Raw genomic sequence first — 25,307 nt, 5'->3', positions numbered from 1 at the left:
GAGAACAGTTTTATACTGTGTAAATTGATGTCCACTTGGGTTTTAATGTCGTATAAAATTCTGGTCCACAACTCTGCAAAGAAATGTGGCAAAAACTAGGAAGGGCTCAAATAGGAGGCTTAAAGTAGTCAAAGCTGTGTAATGACAACACGCTTGAGCAGCAGCTGAATTGTCTGGGACTATTCTGGCTGGGAAAGAGGAGGCTTAGTAAGGATGTAACAGGGATCTGTAAATTCAGGAGTGCTGTGGAAAAGGTATGTCTTTTGATAGAAGAAGTAGTAGGGAGGCAGCCAGTCCAAAATGAAAACAGAGCAGCTTTTTTTTTTTTTTTTTCCCACACGTGGCATGCTTAAATTGTAAAACTGGCCATATAGCTTACGTGGGTGTAAAAAGTGACTGAGACATTAATGGAAGCAAAGCCCATGCAGGCATGAAATGCAGAAGTAGCATATCTGGATCAAAACTCCCTGAAGACTGATCACTAGAAATTAAGAGAGTTTGTAAACAGGGAAATGTTCCTAGATGTCTGTGTACAGTCCTACAGTCCTCTGGCTTGTGCCACTGAATGCTGTTTGATACAAGACACTCGGTTTGGTGACCCTGCGGCACTATGTCATGCAGCTGGTTCTAGTTTCATCTCAGTGCTGCAGCATTTGGGTGAATTTTTAGGATGAGGAGATATTTGTAGTACCACAAATGGAGAAGCAATGTGCTAAGCACTGTAACAGTACAAAAAATGATCTTTGCCTTGTAAACTGTGTTGTTGACATTGTGAAGAAGCAACACTTTTTTTGTAGTTTTTATTTATTCTAGATCTGAAAACAAATATAAAGAGGAAATATAGTTATGCTTCCTGCTTTGAAATTCCTGCTAGGTTGGCTCTCTGAGTAGCACAGAATAATTTACATTCTTCTTTACTGAACTTTGCAAAATGTTGTTCAACCACACACAATAAAGATTAGAAATTCTGAGGTTTATTTTCCTCCTTCTGTTCCCCCTCACCAGGGAGATACTTTCCACTGCGAGATGGCTTTTCTGGGCAATTTTTTTCATCTCCCACCTGATCCTGCTGGAATGCCTGAACTGTGCACTTTTCTTGTTCAATAGATGCGACAGTGACAGAAAGGGGACCCAGGTAGGGTCCTTTACAGCAGAGGGTTCAGTTTTACACTTACACTAAAAATCTCTGAGAAGCAGAACTGTAAGAGGGATAAGGGTCTGACTTTGTACGCTCTCTTAGGGGTATGCATGAGTAACTGAATTAGGCCACACTGTATCAACGCTGTCTCTGCTGCTTTGTTACTCCTTCCAGAATTGCCTAAAATGCTCTGAGAATAATGTAACTAAACATGAAAAATGCCACACTTCAGTACGTCTATACCAAGTTACACTTACATTCCTCTAGCACTTTCAGATACCTATCTTGCTTTTATACTCATGATATTCTATAAAGACAAGCAGCAGCTTTTTCTTCTAGATAGGTCTTGTATTTAGGAGCTATTTGAGCATGCAAAAATTGTCAACAAGTTGCATGATTACTTATAAACTTGTGCTTGCATCCATCATGTCTTCCATTTTAGAAAAAACAAGTTTCCTACATTAGTTCATAATAGCTTTAAAGTCTTAGAAAAAGTCAAGAAAATGAAGAACAATGTTGGGATCTACGGCTGTTTTAACATTTTTAAAGCCTTAATACTTATTTGTACCTTGTACCTAATATTACAAAAACTTCTGAGTGTTGGGACTGCTCTGTTCCTTTCTAAATATTTATTCAGCAGTGCCATATACATTGCATCAAATCTGTATGCCCACGTTTATGAAACTGACTACTGCCAATCAAGAGAAGTTTTACTGACATTTAAGAGGACAATGAGGGGATCCTTAAACTGAATATAGTAGATGTAGTTGTTCAGATAAATTATGTATATTCTTCATAAAAATAATGAAATTTTGAGGAATCCTAAGTATGCTTTTGTTGCTGAATGCAGATTTATTTATTAGGTTGACAGTTAATGTGGTTTTCCTAATTAAGTTTATACTAAGACTTTATTTCTAGAAGAATAAATAATAGTCATACTGTACTTGCACGCATAAGAATTGGTGAAACAGAAATAGGGGAGCAATGTGAAGATGATTTTATATTGTTTCCACCTGTGAAATTGTGGCCTGATGACTTCAAAGCAAGTTTTGCTATTTTCAGGAAAAGACATGTGGGACAGATGTTTGGATAAACTTTGCAAGCTTGAGTGTAGCTAAGTGCTGGAAGGGGTCAGTCAGAGAAGTGCCATGGAATTAGGGAATCCTTTCTTGTCAGATGTACAGGAATATTTTTTCCTGTGTTGATAAAGGAAATGTTTTTTACAGCTCTTTTTTTTTTATATTGGTGATACTAAAATTACATTGTTTCTGTGTGGGGCTAAAAATATATTTATCAGCTCATCATATTTAAAAATTGTTTTAATAAATGTTCAGTTATGTGGTTTGCTTGAAAAGGTGACAAATTGGCGTATTTCTGCTGCAATGAATTCATCTGGATATAGTATTTTTTACTTAAATTATGTAAAAATGTGTTTAATTTCTCTGTCATGTTATTTGCAGCTAAATTAATCTCAAGCTCTTAAAGAAAGCGTATTCTAGGGATGGATGGATTAGTCAACAATTGAATGAACTGACAATAAAAACATGTTCCTTAGTGAGGTCTGGAAAATGAAATGGTTCTACAGTCAGTAGTGTCAACCAGTCCTTTACTTTAATTTAGGAAGGTATACTGTACATTTCCCAGAGTTCTTCCTGAGAGCCTAATACACTTGGAATGGCTAAGGAACTGAGGCATTAAGCTAGGAGTTATTTTTAAATTACCCTCAAAAGTTAAAATTGTGTGTTAATTATTTTAATCCAGAGTAGAAATTTTCTTAGACACTGACTTAAAGTTTACTTTTGCACACAGAAGTGCTAATTTCAGAAGTAACGATTACCTTAGAGAGAGTCACTTACATCAGAACTGTTTTGCCCACCTCTTCTATAACATTGGTGATTGCTCTTGTAAGACATAAATACAATCAAAAATATGCACTGGGAAAACATCTCAGTAAAGTTTTAGCCCAGGACAGGAAAACTAAAGATGATTCTTAAGGATAAAAAAAGAGAAAAATATCCAACTGCAAGGTGTTTTTGTTAGTATCTCCATTAATGGTCAAAGTTTACCAACTCTAAAGCACTTTTCATTTTGAAAGTGCTTTCCAAACACTCACCCACAGCTATTTACTTAAAGACTTCTGTTAAGAAGGTGAAAGGAATGTACTGGGAACGTCTCTTTACCGAGGCTGACAAGCCTTTTAATAGAAATGATTCTAAGCTTTCCTTTTCCCTATTGTTTAAATCTTAAGTGTAATATTTAAACTCATGAATGAAGAAATCACCTAAATATATTGTTTATAATTACATCAGCTTATTATAAAACTGTAACCTGATTTCATATTTGCCTAATTGATGGCATTATTTTAGATCAACCTCAAATATTATCTGTAGTTCTCTTTCTATAGTCTGCTTTAAAACAAGAAAATTAGCTATCGATCAGCCTTATATGCATTTTATTAATTTTCTGTGTTGGCACTGCCCGGTTTTACGTTATTTTCCAAAACAAATAGTGTCTTCAGTATGCTTTAGTTTTAAAAGTGCATCAAAACATAGTTATATGAAAATAGTGATTGAATTAAAAATGTTAATAAGTTTATTTAGCTACTTCATACTGTATTTCAGAGGGATTCTTATTTTATTATATTTCATTTATATTTTAGTTTTTGCAAAGTCAAATCCTAGGAACATCTACATCTGCCTCTAGTCATAGAACATACCTCCATAATTAAAAAATGTAACAAAACAACCCACAAAAGAGACAACCCCCAACAACCCAGTAATCAGACAATGAACAGGAAAAGCACTTTTCAGCCCCTCTGGACCATTCAAATTAGGTGTGAAGTGTAGAAAATGACAGCAAAACATCTTAGATCTCTCAGACCTGAGAAATATCTTCATTAAACCTTGCTTTTTCAACGGACTCTTGCCTGGAATGCTGTTTTTACACATGACCCATTCAATCCAGATGGTGAAGATCACCCACTGACAGTACGATGTTCAGCTACAGCGGCTCAGCATGACATCCCTCCCTCACTTCCAGCTTTCAAGCCACTTCCCCCCAGCCCAGAGCAATAGCCGTCAGGCATGTTTTAAGGAGGCTGTGCAGTCCAACAGACCAGAGCTGAGAGGTAGCGCAGTGAGTCCGCGTGGGGCAGGACACAAAGAACTCCTCAGACCTCGTGCCAGGCACAATGGGGACTTTCTGTGTGGCTTCCTTCAGTGCCACTTTGCTTTTGTTAGCTGTAGAAACGGTTCGACTTAATTTTCAGTTTTACTTTTAGAAATATCATGTGGAGTAGGTTGTCAAAAGTCAGTGCTTACAAGATGTAATGTACTTAAGGGTATTTCTAAAGTAACTTCTGTGCCACAGTGGTTGCTGTTATCTTGTTCTGCTGTAATCGTACCGTGGCAGCTGGGCTCATGAGAGAAACTGTATAGTTATGATCAGATAGATACATTCAAAAGTATACTGTTATCTTTTTCTGCTTGTCCATAAGAACACAAAATAGCACATCTTGCATCTCCACATATTCTATCTGCTTGTACAATAATTTCTCACGTACGTGCACAATATGTGAAGTGCTCTGGGTGACACATTTCTGTAACGGCTTATTTTTTATTCTGGCAGCACCACGAGAATGCAACAAACTGGAATAAATTGTTATATACTCTAGTATTTATAGTTAAGGCCGGTCTTGATGGGGCTGGTTAGATGTATGGTTGCTTTGAGAGGCACAAGTGAGCATTTAGCCTACATTTCTGTGTGATGTGGTTGTCTTAAAACTCTTCTTGCTAATGGAGGAGCTCTGTTAAACAAGTATCCATCAGTACAAAGACTTTTTGTAGAAAAATATCAAGTTTTTGTTCCCTTGTGCCCAAAACACCCACATATATGAACTCATCCACTAAAGTCAGTGGAGGCCAGGATGTGGTTTAAGTTGTATGTTTGCATGGATATTTACCATACTGGGGCCAACCAAAATTTAGTGATCAAAATATTTGAAATTATTGGCACCTGGAAAATTTGATCTAAAATCACAGAGCTTGTTTGCCAACTGTGGCAGGCATACCGTCTGCAGCACTGCAGACTAAATCATCTAAAGGACAACACAGGGACAGCTGCAGGTACCTGAGAGCACTGTTTCATATGCATACAATAGAGGTAACAATATTTTCTTATTTGTAGGAGACTTCAATTTGTTTCCATGCTGCCAAAGAGCATCAGGAGGGTGCTGAACCTAGGAGAGAGATACTGGGATAGTCATTCAAAAGTCCGTGAGTGGTTTGAGCAAAGCAACTGCTCTGCTAGAGAAAGAGAAGATGTTCCTGAGCATGGGAACAAGAAAGGCAGCCAAAGGTAATGGGACAGAAGAAAATATGGTTTAAGGAATTTAGGGGGTGAAGTGGAAAGTCAGTTTATGGAATCAGGACTCTACTTGTATTCTTCTCTTCCAGTACTGCATCCAGTTCTGGAGTCCCCAGTATAAGAAGGACATGGACCTACTGGAGAGAGTCCAGAGGAGGGCCACAAAGATGATCAGAGTGCTGGAGCACCTCTCCTATGAGGACAGGCTGAGAGAGTTGGGGCTGTTCAGCCTGGAAAAGATAAAGTTTTGGCCTTCCAGTACCTCAAGGGGGCCTACAAGAAACCTGGGGAGGGAATTTGACAAGGGCATGTAGTGATAGGACAAGGGGTAATGGCTTTAAACTGAAAGAGAGGAGATTTAAATTAAATATAAGAAAGAAATGCTTCACTATGAGGGTGGTGAGGCATTTCTCTGGGATGTTTCACAGAGAAGTTGTGGCTGCCCCATCCCTGGAAGTATTCAAGGTCAGCTTGGACGGTTCTTTGAGCAACCTGGTCTAATGGAAGGTGTCCCTGCCCAAGACAGGGGCGTTGAAGTAGATGATCTTTAAGGTGCCTTCCAACTCAAACCAATCTGTGAGATTCTATGACAAATAACTCTATTGTCCCAGATCCTTCATAAAACTTTAGGGAAGCTGGGGTGAGTTCAGTAGTGTGGTGAGCTGAGTATCAAGCTTTGCCACTGCCTAAAAGGTCTTCTTCCCATCCTTTATTTACATCCTTTCTTGTTCATGTTCTTCTAGTGTTTAATTTGTACCAGCACTAGGGCCCATTGGACCTTACCAAGAGTTGATTCAACTGACTCAACTGGTGGCAAACCAACCCAGCTGCGCAGGTTTTTTCTCATGTAATGATTTAATGAGCACCACCACAAGGTAGGAATAGAGGAAAGGAAAGAGCAGGAGCAGATGTAAGGAGGAGAGGCTAAAGGCAGGGGAGAGGTGAACAAGCAAGACCTTTGCCTTTCCATGGCAGGGAATTACTAGACTGGCTGATCTTCCTATGGAACTGCATGGCAGTTCTTGGGGCAAAAAACATCTTTTCTGGGGCAAAACATCCAGCAATCACAGCTCTTAACACACTGATAAAATTTACAGATAAAGAATCTAAAATGGACTATATATCATCTATACATGTATGTGGACTGTAAATCCTATGGTAAGAAAGATAGACACACTGCTCGTGTAGTCCAGATCATTTATTGCCTCTTACATAAAGAAAAAAATATTAAATACATCAAACAATAATGAGAAGCAAAACCAAAAGGGGAGGCTCCCCTAAAACTCTTCTCCCATTAACATCAACTGTTTTGCTTTCCAAGGATTTTTTTTCAGAGTCTTCTCTGCTAGCTTGCCTTCACTGTGAGCCAGGATCAGAGAGCTGAGCCAAAGCAGGATTAAGATGTGAATCTTTGTTCTCTGGAGTGCTCTGTGGAACAGGATTACAATATCATTAAGGCTTACAGTGTTCTATGAATGGGAAAAGGGGAGAGAGTCTGGATTTTTACTATGCTGGGATTAATATAAACTTCAGTAGTATCAAATCTTCCAATGCGCAGAGCAGTAATGAAATGTATTTCTCCTATTTTCTTCACTCTGTGCCAGTCTTCCCATTCACTGCTTATAATGGGACCACACACAGGATTGAAGACACTGCAGATCTAATTGCAATCTGGATTGAATTCAGGGTGAAGTAAAAAACTGTGCAGGGTGTGGCTAAGCAGGCTTTCTTCAGCACAGTTTAACTAGATGTTTTGCTTGAATATTTACAGTGCTATTAATGCCTATTGTTCATAAAGCTTTTATCCAATATTTGAAGTTAGTGAGAATTTATGGCCCTCGGCGTAATTTTTAGTATGCTAGGAAATAAAAAAGAAATTAAAGACTTGGCCATAAACAATGAAAATTGCATATAGGTTTGCACTGTGAAGATGACAGTCATGATTACAAGGACTTGACTATCAGTTCATTTAGAAATGATCTTTTTGATCTTATTTTTCATGTGAGTTCATTTATCATGAAATGGTTGCTAGGAGACTATACTTTGTAATTTGAAACTTGCTCTAGAGAAGAGCAATTTTGAATAGGTTTTTAAACGTATTTTCTTCTTGGCAGCCTCTATACAGTGAAATTATTGATGCAAAATGGTTTTATTATATCAAGACCAGATCTTACAAGCACTTATATCTGCATTTTATTCAGAGTTGCAGAATGATTCATGTTAGATCTCTGAGTGAAGTTAAGCATGCATAAAATGGATCTATTCAGCTGGCCTTAAATTCCTGCTAACTTTCTGTGCCTAATATTTTCTTCTTGGTTAGCTCCTGGCAATTATCTGGCCAGGTCAGTACTTAGACCATGGAAATCTTTTTTCAGTGGTCACTAGCTTTCACCACTGAACAAACACACAGACTTGTGTAAAATGGAAGCTGTGTGAATATGAGCCGGATTGCTTAAAACCCCAGTGAGATGGGGAATGGTGCACATTACATGCCTGCCTGACATATTGGCTAAGTCCTTTCAAATCCTAGTCCCTGGCAATTTTTAGCAAATCTTGTGACTTTCCTCTCACCTTTTCTGTGCCAGGGTATCTTTAAACACTTACAGTCTATTCCAGATGATGCAGATGGAACTGGGATTCTGTCTGCAAGTACTGGAGATCACTCTTGACAGACGTGGCTGGTTGGTTTTGGCAGAAGCAATCCCTGCAGGACCTTGCCCCACGCAGAGCAGAGAGCAGTTGGCTGCTGTGGGAGCATCCAAGCAAGCAGTCCTGAGTGAGTGAAAGGAGCAGGGAGAGGTAAGCAGGCTAGAGAGCTCTTAATCTGTGCAGTGGGAGCAGCTGCTGGAAGGAACAGGTCTGGGAATCCCAAATAGGAAATGACCATTAAATTTGTTTTGTTTGTCAGAAAGAGGAGAGTTGCAGCTTTCTACTATGAATTCTGAAATATGTACGTATACCAGCGAGTATAAATGCTTAGCTGGATATTTCTGATCTTACAGATAATTGTGTTCTGCAGTTATTCAAGTATTATGCAGTGAAGAATCTTTCTTTTGAGTTTGGGACCCAGGAGGCCTGACTCTATCCACTTACATCCTTTTCCTAAGTGACTAATTAATGCCAGAGGAATTAGTCCTCATTTGCAATAGTCCTGGCTTAGTTTCTGAAGAGTCAGAATGTGACCAGATAAGTCAGTAGACATGTAAGACCAGAGATGTGGTGGAATTCTGATTCAAAAGATGACAAGAATCACACTCATTGCACTCTAGCTGTGATTGAGAAAAGTATTTACAGCTTAAGAAATGTGAATTACATGCTATTGTCATGAAAAGAAACCACAAAACATAGGGAAAAAGCCAGCTCACTCCTTGGAACATCTGGGAAAAGCAGATGAACAGAAGGCTGAGCCCCAGGAGTACGCAGAGTGATCTGCTGATATCCCTTCATCTCTGTTTTTGCAGTATCAGTCTTGGTACAGTAAATGAGTAAAAGCTGTCAGCCTGGGGCCCACAAGTGATCTTGCAGTTGCAGGAAGGATGAATCGGCTCTGAGATGCTAGGGAAAATGTGAGGATAAAGGCCCCACTTATAAACTGGAAAGGGGAAAATGAAGTTGGGCTGGAGAGAGAGCATGGATACTTGGCTGTGCTGAAGGTAACTGAGGGAGCAGGAGGTGAGGACAGAGAGGATTATTTTGTTGTAGTGTGGGACTCTAAGCAATGGGGTATGATCTCCACATCATGAAGTTACCTTTAATCCAAATTTTTATAAACTGGTTATAATCAAGTCTTCTAGCAATAGCACATAAATCTTTGACTAAAATCCCCTCACTAAGAATCTGGGAGTTGACAACCATGCAAATGCCACCCACACAGCTGGTGGTTGTGGGCCCAGAAATCAGGGCATGCCAAAAAACACATAACAATCTCTTAAAACAATAAAGTGACTCTGCTATGCTCTCCTCCTCTGCTGATGGGCTTACTGTGGCTCCCAGTGTCTCTGCAATGCTCCTTTGAATGTACCAGCTGCCTGGGTATCCCTCTCCACTATATGGCACAGACCCACCCCAAAGCTAGCTGCAGGGAACTCATGGTCTTCCAGTGCCCACTAGCCAGATATGTTGGCTTGCCAGGGGCTTTGAAGCACAGGCTGACCAGAGCACGGCCCAAGGATATGAACTGGTGTGCTGGGAAGGAGAGAGCATGAACAACATGTCTCCAGAGAGCAGAGATGGGAGTTTCTGTGTGGATGGCAAGTGTCTACCGCTGGAGGGTACAGGTAAGTTTTGTACTCTTTTCCTAACCCAGGAGCCTAATTTAGACAACTACAGCCCCTGACAGAAAACTAAAATGCAGTGCATGTAACAGCTGAGGTTCTGTGTGGGGTGTTGAATCATTTCCATGGCATTTTTTTTGTGTGTGCAAATTGATGGGGTTTAGTTTGGGACCAAAAAAAAAGGATTGGAAAGCAGAATACACACCAACACTTCAAACAAATATATACTCTACTTTTCATTGCTGTATATAGGCATCTTAACTTGCTAATGCTGCTGCTGCTGTTGAATTGTGTACATTGGCTCAAAGTTAACAACGTTCATTTTTTATGTGTAAGGTAGCATAGGAAGAACTCTTTCTTTTCAAAAATAACTAAGGCTGGAGGAGAAAACAGACCACTTGTATACAGATATTTTTAGCTAAAAGAACTTGATTATATGAGAAGTTTAGGTCTATAAAGATAACAGAGTTCCTCAACTGTTCCCATCTGTCTCGTCCCTGTCCTGTGTCAGCAGGGGGAAGTAGTAACTAAGACCTTCTGTGGCTTAGATACTAAGTGCTTTCATAGGAGTATTTTTGTCCGCCCTCCTTTCTTTCCCTCTTTGACATCAGTAAGAAGTTTTATTTATACACTGCTATGAGATGTTATATCTACTGTGGAAAATTACTGACAACTGCTTTGTCAGTGACGCTTATGTCCAAGTAAATCTGCTTCCTTTTACAACATTTTTGTTAATCTGGATTAAAATACTGCAGGTGCTGCTCAGATTTCTACTGCCTGCAAGATATTAATATTGTTTCAATTAGGCTGATTGCTATAATAGCAGTTTTCTAAAAATTGCAGTGATGGTGGCTTCGAGGCATGCAGTGTGAGCAAGGACACCTCTTCTTCCCCATCCAGATCTCCGTCTGCGTCTCCAAACCCCGTGCCTGCTCGGAGTGGAGCTAGTTTAGCCCCACCCTCTGAGCAGTCCAGCCTTTATTTATATGAAATCTGTGGTCCAACTGGCTTCAGATGGCGTGTGTATGTGCGTGTGCCTGCCTTCTGAGTGTGTGAGACGAGCTGGGATCATGAGCCAGGGTTGTTCCAAGTGGTTTTAATCAGCAGCCCATTAGAGGAGAATGGAAAACTTCTAACAGGATAAGAACTGAGTAAGTAAACCTAACTTTGAAATCGCAATCTGGACAAAACAAATGCAAACGAAAATCTTCATAGTCTGTCAGTTTTCAGATAAATGAGTACTTTTAAAAAGAAAGCTGTGCATGCTGACAGGAAGGAGGCGATTTAAAAGGACTGGAATGAAGGAAACTGTAAAAACAAAGTGGGAATTGAGAATGCAAGATAGAAAAAAATAGCAAACGGTTGTTCACGAAGTTGGTACACTCTTTTGCTCTTCTCAGCTGTGGACAGGAGATGTTACGCTTTAACCTCTTGCTTTCTTGGATGCTATTGTCTGGCTGAGCAGTTCCTTCTGCCAAGAGGGTGAAGATTTCTGCTCCTCACCTGTCTGCCAGCAGGTCTGTTGTCCTGAGCGTGCGGTGTGGACGAGCCTGCTACTGCTCCTTACAGAACGCCCCATGGCATGCTGCTGTTTTCCGCTGCTCACTTGTTGTTTCTTCACAGGTTGTTCCCATACCCTCATGGGAGGGTGCTTCAGAAACCTCTGCTCCTGCAGAACCTGTGACTTCTTGCCAGGCACCAGGAAAGCGCTCAGCAGCAGAAATGGGGAAAACTCTCGCTAGTTTTGGGTAAAGAGTGCCTTTGACTTTTTTTTACCCTGGCAAGTCGTGGCTACTTGGACTGCATCTGCAATGTGGCAAACGGCGAAGTGACGACAGCAGAGAGGCCATGGTTTTTGGGCAAGTCCCCAGGTGCCGCAGGCTTTGTCGCCCTCGTCCCTTCCTTCTGGCCTTGGTGGTAGCCATCTGTCTGTTCTGCCAGACCCTGACTCCTCTCATGACCAGCAGCATCCTTTCAGCAGTCATTAATGGGATTGCACCCAAACTGACTAAAACACAGCAAGGAAGATACAAGGAGGTCTCCCCAAGCAACACTCACTGTTTCCTCCCTGGCAGTAATTCACGGACAGTGAAAAAGGTAAGTCAGCTGGAGCAGAGTGCTGAGCAATAATTAGCAAAGCGAGGTATAGTGAGTCTGGCAGGATCATCTGAGTCCAGCTAAAATTAGCCTAAGCTTGGAAGTCTGAGATCTGTATACAAACAAATGGGTGATCTAATGACAGCGGCATATGTGCGAGCACATCTCCATTACTAGCTTCTCAGAGTGCTGTTACTAACACAGGAATCCTGAAATCTTCGAACGAAACCTGGCATTGCTCTGTGACTCCAGGGAGATTTCAGTTTGCTGCACAAACCGTATTTTATTTTGGCTTTAGGAACTGGGTCAGAGGCTTTACTGTACAGGCACGTAAATCAGGAGCCAGTGGGGTTTCATGAAAGCGACTGAGGCTGTTAATTAGCACTGGGACTGCAGCTGCCCTGTATTAAAGTTATCTGCTGGTCAGCTTTGAACTTCACTGGGATTCTGCTGAAAAGCCAAATTTAACGGCATTTGAGAAATTTTAAAAAGTGCTTTTCACATTTTCAAATCACACTGTTTACTTTGGAATCTTTGTCCCACAGATTTTACTTTGTCCTTAGGTTACCTGACCTCATGTTTATTTTGTATAGGGTTCCTAGAATGGATGTTAAAACCTAACAAATGCAGACACTGTTATTTTAGTTGGAAAATGCGGTTTGTTAAATGGTCCAGACTGAGGTAGTTATTTTTACTCTGGAATCTGTGATCAGCACTAGCACAAATGTTTCAGGTTTTCTTCAATCCTATACAAGGCTGCTAATAATGCAGCAGATATCTTGCTGTGAAATTATCATTATGCTGGCATTTTAAATACAACTGTATAAGGATATAAACATTAATCTGTGACTTCACAGATTATGGACAGCATCCACATAAAGCTGTTCAAATTTAAAAAAAAAATTGGAAGGCTGCTTCTCTGATCAGATAGGATTCACAGTCTGAAAGGTCAGCAATATTGATTTTAGGAGAGCAGTTGTAAAGTGCATCTCCTGCAACAATCAAAAACAGATATGTGAAATAACTTTGGCATTAACTCTTTAACCTTAGTCTTACAAAAATTGATTTTTTTTTTCTTGTGAAGGTCAGAAAGATTTTTCTTATGAGTTCCAGAAATTTACTCCATGCTGCATTTGTCATAGTTTTGTATTTTAATGACCCTTTAGTACACTGGGTACCCAGGTTTGGATTTGTTCAACAATGTGACATGAAGAATTACAATTTAAAGGGAAATAAGCACAGCTGACAAGTGTGGGACATGCTGCATTACAACTTTTGACACTTACTGTCTATTCCTTTTTACTCCTTGCTATTGTAATGGCAAGGAACATTTCATATCTTACCTAAAGTCTGTAAGACTTGGTGGAATACTGGCAAAGTTTTGCTAGCATGTTGTTTGGCTGGAAATATTTGTAATTTCTTCTTTCCCAATTTGTCTGAGAAAAAAATGCAGATTGACACTGAACTTGGTGCGCTGGCCATCTGAAATGAGAATGAAGCTTATGTTTTTACAACATGCTGTAGTTACTGCCCTCCAGCATACGTGGTTGGATGTGACTATCTCACACACACGTGCTGAACCTATAGTACAGATGTAAATGCGTATGTTAACCCTTATAGGTATGTTTTCCAGGGCTGTGCTACTCTAACACATTCCTTTTCAAGTTCTGAAGACCACCCATAGCTGGCTCCCTATTTGTCTTGAAAGTTTCCTCTAGAACATGATGAACAAAATGTCTTGCACATGTTGGGATGTTACTCTTAAGTTGCTGTTTCCAGAGAATACTCTGCTGGTTGTGTGGGCTGAATAATAATCTCAGGGAACAGAAAACACCAACATCTCCAAAAATCTCTACCACTTTGCTTTGAGAGTGTGTTCTTGAACTGTTTGTTTTCGCCCACTGCTTATTCAGATAACTGAACTGTTATCTTGTTTGATTTTATTGGGTACCCAGTAACATCTAAGACAGATGTCATGGCTGAAACTTTACACTGTTTTATTTTACAGTCACGTGCCCACCCACAGCAGCTAGTTTGGAAACAAGTTTTCATTAAAGCTCTGGCTTAAATGTTCATGTATGAATCTGGAAAAATACTTTAAAGTATAGTCCAAATTATTAACATTTTTAATTAACTAGTCGCATGTATTCTTATTCTGTGAATAGTCCATCAAGAAAATTTATTAAAAAGAATCTATTGTGGAGTTAAACAGTGACTTAAAGCAAACACTGCAACATATTTTATGAAATCCAAGTTCATGAATAAGTTTTAAGGAAAAGAACACCCTGCTGGAGATAATATTCTTTAGATAATACCCGGTGTTTCTGGGTTTTAAGCCATAGCATCTATCACATTGCAGAATCTCTTCTGACTGGTTAGGGACAGGTTTAATTATTGCATTCTTGCTTCTTTTAGAGAAACAATCAGTATTGTGTTGAGCCTGCTGTGAGAATTTGGTTATGATTAGTATTGCATGAGCAAAATCACCTTCCAAAGTCTGATAATTTCTCCATTCAGAGTATGCATTGCACAAGTGCCTCAAAAAAAAAAAATCAAAAAACAAAAAACCAACCAAACAAAAGCTGCCATATTTTATGAGCCATTGGGGGAAGAGGAAGGGGAGATCTGAAGAAAAGTGCAGCTTTGCCATTGCATCTCTGATCTCAAAATTCATCTCATTTTGGAAGGGAAAGTTCTGGGCTAATGTGGAAAAGGCAAGGGACTGGAAATTGCCAGTTTGGTCTGTAAATGTGTCTTTAACTACATAAAAGATGCCCTAGGGTGGAGCTATTACTGTCAGCCACATAGTGCAAGCTGTCTTTTTTAAATCACAAAAATGCAGATTTCATTCATAGCCTGGAAAACCTGACAGAGTTCATAGTACTTTCTCTCTCAGGTGTCACACGTTACAGGAGTTTCAAAAGCTGCTGGAGAGCTAGTCTTTTAGCCTTATTTTCACACAAACAGAGGTCAGCATTTTCTAGTAGAACATTAAATGTTCTGTAGCCTGAAAAATAGAAGGCTTATTTCTGAATCTCCGGCATTAAAAGCATGAGAGGGAGGTATCACATCCAGCAGCAGGCTGTCTGCAAGTTCAGCCAGACACATTTTCCTCCTGCATGAGGAAATATTTGTGAATATATACAGTAAGGAGCAGAGTAGGTTTTGTAGCATCTAAACTGCAATAGATACCGACCAAAAAAAAGGCCATACAAAGCCCTGTGTAGGTTTGTCTGGCATGGTACTGTGCCAGAAATACCTTTGGTACCAGGCAGATGTAAAACCGTTACACTCATCTCAAGCAATTCAGCTCTGCTTCTCAGCCACTTCTGAGAAGAGCTAATTAGCTGGTCACAGCTGTGTTTCCACTCTCTGAATTAATTCAGCCAAAGCCACCTTAGCTGTCTCTGCACAGCACTGCGTTTTGCCCAGGTAGACGGAGCACCTTTGCTGTTGTGAGGAAGCACTAAGACACTATTGCTCATGTGTTGGGCACTGTTTTGGCATACTAGCTCTCTAACTGTAGCCAATGTATAAAAAAAAATGAGATTGTAGATTTTAAGACAGGTCTTGAAGGAGATTGTCTCATAGAAACTCACAAGAGCCTTGCTACATCCCCTGGCCATTTAAGGCCACCTGAGGGGAAAAAAAACCCAAACAGGACATGCAGCTCATTATATCAGAATTTCATTAGTGGATGAGGCTGAGATCTTAATGAATGAAAGACAATAGCTATGGTGAAAAAAGCTTCTTAATTTTCAAAGCCCTCAACCTGCCACTTATGTTTGTTGTAAAAGATATATCTCTAAGAGGAGCTATAATGAAGTGAGCAAACAAGAAGAATGAGAAAAGGATTTTTATGGCTTTAGTTTGAAAAAAAAATAGGGTAGGATATCATTTACAGGCAGTGGACAGCATGAAAGAAGCAAGATAATGACAGCTTGATGTGGCCATGTCCCAGAGATCCTATGTAGAAAAAAAAAAAAAGAAGAAGAAAAAAGGGGTGGAAAAAAAGAGAGAAATATAATGTTTTTGTCCTAACCGAGATCTAGAGGAAGATGCAGTTGGACATCTTGTGTAGGTTACAGGCCCAGGTACCTATATTTGAAAATCAAGAGTGAAATTCCTGAAAAGCTGCGAAACTGTTACTAGAACTTTAGAACTCTGTACATGCAGAGGAGAAGTATCCTCTCTTTAGAGTGCTCCACTCTATCTTTTCAGAGCCAGAAAGCCGGACTTCATAGTCAGTGGAAATAACTGCCTCTAATGCAAAATTCATCATGACATAGTGCTGACATTTAAAACAAATCTGATGAACTTCACCCTCTAAAGGCATATGTCTGCTTTTTTTCTATTGATTTTTTTTTTGGATGGAATATACTTGCTTCAGCGAGGACAAGCAGAGAAGGAAGGGAACAGGAGGGGAGTGTCATGGGAGAAGGCATGGGGAAAGAGGGCGGATGTGGGAGGCAGAGTAGGGAACTATGACGGCAAAGTAATAATATCCTCAGAAGGAACAGAAGAGATTGTGCACAGAGAGGGCTGGATTTGTGCTGGGGAAAAGAAAGGGAAATGGGAATGGAAATGGAAAGAAAAGAAGACAAAGCTAGTGGGAACTTTTGAAATGTAAATGTGTGAAAAAGGAGAAATTAAGCTGGACGATAGAATGAGATGAGATGATTTTTGCTGTTATGCAGAAATGGAGTGTGGTTACAGCTCTGGATAGAGAAGATTACATTATGTATAATAAGGTTTGATACATTTGTAAAGTAAATTTAATGTTTAGAAGGATATTTATTTTATAGAATACAGTAGGGGATGAGAACTCTTTTCTCCTCACAAAAGAACAAAGAACTTCGCTAGTATGAAACCTCTGTTACTAGAAAGCAATTGGCAGATGGTATGGTATCAGCAACTGGTTTCCTTGGAATGAGACCGCATTCACATTGCACCCTATGAAAGCAGGACATTTTTTCCCCCCTTTTCAATGTAAAATGCAAAAGGCACTGAGGAAACAACTATTTTTACTGCGTAGATAGCTAGAGATATTTTGGTGATAAAGGGCAAGGCTATTGTGGTAGCAGCCAGGAAAGAAGGGCAGGGTGGAGACTCTTTGCAGGAAGGGAACTTGGAGAAGGATGCATCAGCAGCAAATGGGAAATGGAGGCAGAATCTCACTCATGAACTTTCCTGGAGCCCTTTCCTCAAAAGTAGCTGTTTTGATAAGATGATAGAATTGGCTCATCGTCTGTTCCCAATATAATGCAGTTGGTACGGTGAACTACATGCAGTCATAAAGCAAAGGCATTTTGATAAAATAGTTCTGTACTTCCAGCTCAGAGTGCTAGTGCTGACTATGCAAATAACTCCAGTTTTGCTCTTGGATTTATGAAGCCATCAGAAACCAGCCATCAAAGTACTGCCAATAATCTAGTTGCTTATTTTGTATTTATTCAGCAAACAATTGGAAACAGAATTACAATCCAACCATTTCATTCTACAACCCAGTCCTTTCTGATTAGGAAATCTAACAGAACATAAAGCCAACACATTTAAATATCCTCCAGAAAGTGAAACAGGAAATTAACTTCTCTATTACTTCTTCATACAGAAGCTGTGTGCACTTCAAATACAACAGTAGTATGAACAACTTACTATTTCTATGAACTTTTATGCAAACATGAAAAAGAATTTAAATCACATTTGGAATTAATAAACATCTGCGTAGTCCTGTAAATGAATGACTTAGGGCATTAGAACCACATGCTAAGTTTTTTATTATCGCTTTTCTTATTAATGCTGTTTAATAGTAGTGCAGTAGTTTGTAGGAGTCTCACTCATGGATTTTTTTGTAATGTTGTTGCATTAGCAGTGAAGGTAGAGCCTCATTTCCTTTGCTGGCTAAATGGGAATTTAGGCAGTTCACTGCCTGTGGATATGGCGAGTAGTGCCAGTGCTGTTTACGTAAGGCTGGTTCTCTTGCGTGGTATTTCTGTTGCAATCCCCCTCCATGCAAAGGCCTTTTGGTTGGCATAGTGGCTCATATACCTCTTTTGCAGCAGCCCAGTACCTGCAGAAAGCAGTGGGGTTACAGTCAGCTGCAGTCAAGTTACTTGAAGCTATTTGACAAGGCTCTTGACAGTCCTGGCTAGCTTGGTGTAAAAGAGTGGCTGCCTGTAATCAACACAGGGACTAACGCCACCAGAACTGGGTAGCTGAGAAGATGATTCCTAGTTTTTGAGTTCTTTCCTGAGAGAAGCTTAGGCAGACTTGAGTTGGGCCATTATGTTAGGAAGAAGGATTTTGTTTCTGCAGTTGAAGTGATGGTCAGTGAAATTCTATGGCAACAGTTCAAACTGTGTATTTGCTTCTTTGCCAGGCAGAGACAATGCATCAATATTTATGGAATTATGCAGTCTTCTTGGAATCTGAAAAAATGCCAAGGAACTGTTTTTCTCTCCTCAACTTGAAATATCTTTGCTATTTTTTTCTTGGCCAAAACAACGACAGTAATTATATATTACAAGATTCAGTTACTGACCAAATTTTTGATTTTTGGAACAACTCATAAATTCTTTACAATAGAGGAAAGCTTCAGAGACTAATACAACCAATTATATCTTTATACATTCATAACCTACAATTGGATAAACTGGTTTCAAGGAAAATGTCAAAACATTTTCTCTTTAAGAGAGAACTTCACAGATATGTGGAACTTGCAGGCAGACAGAACTAAGAATTGCAACTCAGATAATAGATGTCTATTTTCAGTCGGACAAGGAAGGTTACGTAATTCTTGAGCTTTCATATTATATAAACTGAGCTCATTTGTTAAGAACTCAGAGGAATATACATTTGATTTGATTTTTTTTTTTAAAAACCAATAAATTTCATGGAGTTCACTTTGTTTTCTTTTGTTTTTTCATGTTATTCTATAAACTGAAAACAACATTACAGAATTCATTTTTATGCATTTTTATTCACTTTATGGCCCACTGTGGTTTGTTTAGAGCGGCTGTTAAGGTGGTGGATGATATGTGTAACAGCTTATTGCACTGAAATGTGGTCAGCGACTCAGCTAAGTGCAATAGTTTGCAAGCTGTAAGAGCAGATATATCATGTCAAAGCTGACAGAGGCCTCATCCTAAATCATATGGGAAATCTCAGCTTTGCTGTAAAGCCTCATTAATTTCAGTGGAGACAGACGCATTATTTCCTAGGTAAGACATGGGCCGCAGATGTTCTTTACCAATCCCTTTCACATAAGGTGTATTGAATCTGTAATAAACTGACCTGCTAACAAATAGCCTGAGACCTCAAACTGGGGAAGAGCTAAAAAATGGTTGGGATATGAAAACATTTGACCATTTAATAATTATTCTCAAATATTCAAAATGTTACAGATCCATTTTTTTGGTCTACACCTAGTGCACATTGAAGTTATAGGAATGCCAAAAAAAAAAAAATCAGAACCATAAAACATCAAAATATGTGAAAATCTTATTTTTATCTGTTGCACTCTGCTTCTTTTATACCAGCTCTCTGCCCAGAGCACATTTTTATGATTGAGAAATATTTTATAAAAACCAGCAGACTCCTTATGTGTATAAACATGACTGCTATTGCTATAATATGGGAAACTCTGAAATACATCCAGTAGTAACTAGATCAGCATGGCCAGTGATGTAAGGCATTTTATATAGAGCTTTGGAAAAAAATATGGAATAACTTATTACAAGCATGCAGTTGGCAAGATTTTTTTTAAATTCTGTGTAGCTAATGGGTAGTTTAAAACAAAACAAAAAAAAAACCCCACCCTGCATTGCACTGGCTTGGCAAGAAAACAGAGAGGACACATTGCATCTTGTAACCTGGACTGCAAATAGCTCTGAAAGGAAAGGGCAGAGGAAATAAATTTGGCAACGCTATGGATGGATCTCAAGCAAGCCCCGTAAAAGGTGTTGAGCTACTTCATATTATTTGTTAGTACCAGATTAGACATCAAGTCAAGATGTTAAATTTAGGACCCTGAATTGTCTTGATGTCCCGAAGATCCTGTCATGGCTTTTTGGGAAGCTGGTGGATAAAAGCGCCTCATGCTAGCGCCTGGGCAGTGGGAGGCAAGGCTAGGGGCACGTGTCCCCAACCAGGCCTACTCGTTCCCTCCCAGCCCTGCATCAGGAGGCTTTGGACACCGGCAGCCTGATGGATTTTTATGTGCCTCTGGGCTGTGTGTCCCAAGGAGAGCCTTCTGGAGTAGCTACCGACGTGCACTGTGCACGAAGGCCATCACAAGCCCTCTGAGCACCTGTGAAAGGCACCCAGTGGGAGCTGGCTGCTGCGCAGGCCCCCTGGAGCCGCTCAGGGCCATTTGCCTTTGTGTTTTGTGGAAGTGACCGAGGTTACCACCATCGCTTGAACTTCCTTTTTTTTTTTTTTAATGCTGCTATCAATGTTCTCTTGAATATTTGCCATTGCCAAACTAAAGTGTTGTAAACATTTCTGCTAATCCTCAGGGAACTGGGGACGACACTGTCTGCATCAGTGCTGACGCAGAGGCAGGAGGGAGATCTCCCTTCCCCTGGAAGATCCTGCTGCAGGCAGACTGGCGCAGACCAAGGCCTCTGTCCCCAGGGACCGTGGGGTCCCCAGGGCCCTCGGGATGCCTCGAGGCCAGCTGGTTCCTGTCCCCCTGTGCCTCGCCGGCCAGGCGGAGGGAGCAGCAGGGGGCACAGCTCAGGGCTGCCAAGGCCTCTTGCACCAGGCGTGGGCTGCGAGGCAGCAGCCAGGCTGGGGTGAGCCCTGTGAGGGCTGCCCTTGAGTATCGCCCACAGGGTAAAATAAATTGAATGCTGGGTGCTTGAGATAGAAGCTGTTAGAGTTCGAAGCAAATGCTTAAGGAGTGACGCTGCAAGAGGCTTAGCTTTTGCGAAGAAACGTGTTTTTTGTTAGCATGAAAAAAGCGTGGTAACTGTTAGCGCCCAGGGGTGCACACAAAGTGCCACCAAGTCCAAGGTGCGACCCTCGCATCAGGCAGCGAGCACCCTCAGCCGCACCAGGAGGGACGGGAGCGGGACAAGCAGTAATCGCCAGCTAAAACCGGACAGGGATGTGTCCTGGGCTGCAGCCCCTCTGCGCTCCTCCTATATCCTCAGTTCACCCCGCAATACTGGCCGTTGCAGCACGCGTGGGATGGAAAGTTGGATTTGCTCACAAAATAAAGCGAGAGGTGCCTCTCTCTGGATTTTCTTCTGCAGGGGAAGTGAAATGGAAAGTGGGAAGTGTCTGGCTGGACTGGCTGGAGGAGGAGGGAAGGGAGCACAGAAGAGGGGCTGGGACAAGGGCTGGATTTAAGAACAGAGAGGGAAACGGAGAGGAAGGGTTGCCAGCGGCTGCTGGCGCTGCAGGAGAGCAGGAAAGAGAGAAAATAAGAGGAGAGGAGGGAGGGGCAAAGGCACAAGGGAAAGAAAGGGGAGTGCAATCTGAGACGCTCTAGCACTGTGCTTGCCACCCGACTAACGTGTTTTAAAAACACTGAGAGGCCGAGGAGGACATCTGACAGGTTACCTAACGCAGTTCCCGTGACTTCACTCTGTGCTATTTATGCTTCTTCTGGACAGCATGTGATCAACCTTTACTTGAATATCCCAGTGTCTGAAGTAGTTTTATGTGGCATGTTTAGCAAATATACATAGGAGACTCTGACGGTGTTGTATCAAAATATTTTTTCAGGGTCCCCACATTGATGATGCTAATCGTTTCCATGGGGGATGTCTGTTCTGGAGCAAAAGCAGACACGGCATTAGAGGCTCGGGGCTCTAAAATAGTTCATGCTCCGCGCTGCCACAGAAAAGCTTACACTTCAGCCCAGCATAATATAAAACTGCATCCTGTAACTGGGGAACAGACTGCTGAGAAGAGTGGCTTTATTGCTAGATCCCAGGCGTATAAACAACTGGACACATCTTGAATGACATTTGTTTATATCGAAGCATCTGTCTCTTTTCATTGTGGTCTACTATGCAAAAAAATGGTGGTGCCTTGTTTGTGTAGCACTTCCTATCTCCAGTGATAAGCTTACTAAAATTAGAAGTTATGGAATAACTTCATTTTTAAAGGACATACTGCTGACTACTGCTAGGTTGAAATTAATGAACTTGACCAGAAGTAATTTCATGTCCTGAATTGAATCCCTTAAATGCTGATATGTTTCAATTCTAAAGACAAATATTTTTCATCATAAGAAAATCTTTTCTGTTAGTAGTGTTTTTATTGCAAAAGAACAGCTAGGCTATTCCAGATATTAGTGACCTGTTTCCCACATGGACCATCTGATTTTTATGCCTTATGTAAGACATAAGGTATCCACCTTTCCCAATGACGGTGGCCCCATAATTCACTCATTTCAGAACTTACTGTCAAGCTCACACTATCTCTGTGTGTTTGGTGTGGCTCTCTTCCATTTTTCCTTGCAAGAAGCTCATATCCCGGGCTATTATAGAGAAGAGGGTTTTTTTTTTTTGAGATGCCATTGTCCCTAGGAACTGTGTGGGAAGACAGTGAATGGCAGACCATCCAAGAGTTCCTTGGGATTCACTGGAGACATCATACACCTTTCCACTTGCTCTTATATACATTCCTCTCTGCCAGTCCCCCTGGGCTGGATTGTTCTGGACTAATAAGGCAATAAGGTACTGACAAGGTTAAAGGTAATTTTCTAGAGGCACAGCAATCTATATTACTGTTTGGGATTCCTCTGCAAGCTTTCACCTTAGTACTCTTCTTCCTTTTCTTAATTATGCTGCACAGCAGAACTCAGACCCCTGTATTTACCATCTACGTAGGACCCACATTCCTTGGAACAGTTAACATGGGAGCCACCAAGTCCTCTCTGCTAGGTGACCCATAGATCAGCCTGAAGCCACAGACAAAGTCACCCGGCAAGTACTGTTACCAGCTCACCAGAGCAGGCCAGATTTCAGCCAGAGGTGCTTCCATGAAGGGAAGACCACGGTTTAAAGATCCTCCATTGCTACTCTGAGCTTTCAAACCTTTACAATATCAGTCCGAAATGAAGGTAGAAAAAAACAGAGAGGCAGACAAAATGGAATTTGTGGTCAGAAGTCCCTAATATAAAGAGAATCTTAAATTATACCAGAAATATTTCCCGGATTGTCACAGTAAGTTAGTAGTTGTTTTTTTTTTTTTTGTGAAAAAGAACAACTATATATTATACTGCTAAGGAGTGTCCTCTCTTATCATTGTCTTTGCATTGTGTTTGCTGCAGATCGATGACTCCATTCTCCAGTACTTTGGAAGCCATACGCGAAGAGCAGTTCTGTATGCACCTCCTGCCCACCGTGAAACAGACCGCCAGCTCTGTCAGCGCATCCTGGCAAAACATGGATATACAGTCACAGTCCTTGAAAATAGGAGACTGATGGAAAATTCCAAGCATGAGGGCCCTTATCACAGTAAGAATAATTGGACTTAGTTAATTCATTAATTACTAAATGCTAGCTATTGATCCAGCATTCTTCCAAAAAGCTAAAGCTCATTAAACTCTGGATGCGAGTAAGGATACAAGCCAAATTCTAGACTTTCCCAGGTATGCAGATAATTGTCCACAATTAGATGATTCTTTCATTAGATATGTCCTTCTGTAAAAAAAATGCCACAGAGTGATTCATCATAGTCTTGACAACCAAATCACATCAGTTTGGTTCCTGATGACTTCCCATACCAACTTCATCAGTATAATAATGGAGCGATTTTCAGTAGAGCATTTCATAACAAAACAAAGCTGCTCCATTTGGTTCTTTCTCATTTTCTCTCCTAAAGAAAAGCTATATGCATGAAGATGCACTTTTTCCTCTGGTGATGTTTTGATCGTTCTGTGAGCTTGTTAAAGACAACAGAAAAGAAGTGCATTTTCCACTTGCAGCAGAAGCTGGGATAAATTACTGCTGGTTCTTAGTTCCTGTTGAAATTCGATTCACAGGTAGAGCAGGCTACTGAAAAAGCTTGATCTGTTGCAGAAGGGACTGTAGCTTTGTGGTGCTGAGTTATACTGTGCATCGTAGAGGAGCTTTGGGCACCCGTTACATATGCTGACCATGTTTAAGTGCTCTTGGACACCTTAGAAGTATGAACTGAAACTGTGATCTCAATTTGGTCTTCTGTTGGAAGCCAATTTTGGAACTGGAAGGCTTTAAAGAAATACACAGGCCACCATCCTGTTAGTAGAAAAATGGTGTGGTTAGTTATTTCTCATGCTAAAGGGAGTACCACTTGCATCATTCAAGCTTGCAGTATATTCCTGGGGTTACCAAAGAGCTCAGTTTTGCTTTATGCTTTAACCATCAGAGTAGTTTCATAGATGAAAAACTTAATTATTTAGCATACTTGAGGCTGCTCAAAATTCCACCACTAATTTCAAGTTTCTTTAAGAAACTTTATTGAAAATAAGGTACATGTAGTTTTCTTGCCAGGCTGCATCGAGAAGTAGTAAATTGTCTTCGCCTTGGTCTTTTATTTTAATCTGGTTTTGTAGGCACCTTTCAGCCACTTCTTACCTTGAGTACTTTCCATCCCAGAGTGACAAAACACAGAATGTCCACAGATTTTGCTAATGTCAGATGGGCTGCAGAGAAAAGATAGCATCTCTGGGGACCACGTGCACCAGGTCTGTGAAATACTTTTGTTTCAAGTGGCCAAGGAAGTAGGTATATGAAATTCAGTTATAACTTAGAAAAAAATAACTGTACTAGATTTTGCTACAGTGATGAACTCAGGTTCAGGTTCTCCAGTATAGGTTTTTACCCTCTAAACACTGCTTCTGCAGAAGTCAACTTAACTGTGGCTATTTATATTTTACAGGCTAGCACTAGTACTTCCTGTAGTATTTTTCCAGTAATAAAACAAAAAATAATAAAAAGGTTTTGCGTATTTTCCAGGAACATCCTACAGCTTCCAGCAGATGTTGGAGTATGTAAAAAAGTTACATGCTTGCCAGTTTCAGGTAAAGAGTAAGACTCTAATAATTTGATTTCATGGCAACATAAATCTGCCTTTAGCTGTTCCCTGTATTATATAAGTGCCTAGCTTTAAGGTTACATTTTAAAAACAAGAAGTTAAAGAGCATGTCTGCATACCAAACCAATGATCTTTTCTTAGAACTAAACAAGCTATACTCAACGTTTTTTTTCTTTGCCAGCAGATGATGGGGTTTACTGTTCTGGATAGGACAGCACTCCTTATGTTGGATATGGGTATTTTGAGCTATGCTTTGTCATAATATTTTCCTAATAGGAGTGTTATAAATTATTTTAAAATATGTTCCTTGAAGCCTCTATTAAAAAAGATATAGATAATGGACTGAGAAACATAGATCATGAATATTGTGAAAAATCTATAGAAAGAGGCATCCCTTC

The 25,307-nt window shown here is 40.4% G+C and overlaps 1 protein-coding gene across 2 annotated transcripts in view; it reads left to right on the top strand.

The window, feature by feature from the left end:
• The first annotated feature begins 10,806 nt into the window (after nucleotides 1-10,806).
• Nucleotides 10,807-25,307, top strand: part of CPED1 (cadherin like and PC-esterase domain containing 1) — a 158,801-nt gene continuing 144,300 nt past the window's right edge. Inside the window, exons 1-3 of one of the 2 annotated variants that reach the window (XM_086747358.1) lie at nucleotides 10,807-10,928; nucleotides 11,401-11,874; nucleotides 23,162-23,348. In XM_086747358.1, coding sequence (XP_086603484.1) covers nucleotides 11,626-11,874; nucleotides 23,162-23,348 — 436 coding nt within the window. In that variant the 5' untranslated portion in view covers nucleotides 10,807-10,928; nucleotides 11,401-11,625. Of the gene's footprint in view, nucleotides 10,929-11,181; nucleotides 11,295-11,400; nucleotides 11,875-23,161; nucleotides 23,349-25,307 lie in introns of those variants that run through there. The other variant, XM_086747365.1, reaches the window with a different exon arrangement.

This window comes from Chlamydotis macqueenii, chromosome 1 (genome assembly GCF_036417535.1).
Source record: "Chlamydotis macqueenii isolate bChlMac1 chromosome 1, bChlMac1.mat, whole genome shotgun sequence".
In the NCBI taxonomy this organism is placed as follows: Eukaryota; Metazoa; Chordata; class Aves; order Otidiformes; family Otididae; genus Chlamydotis; species Chlamydotis macqueenii.
This window is presented reverse-complemented; position numbering and strand designations above follow the sequence as displayed.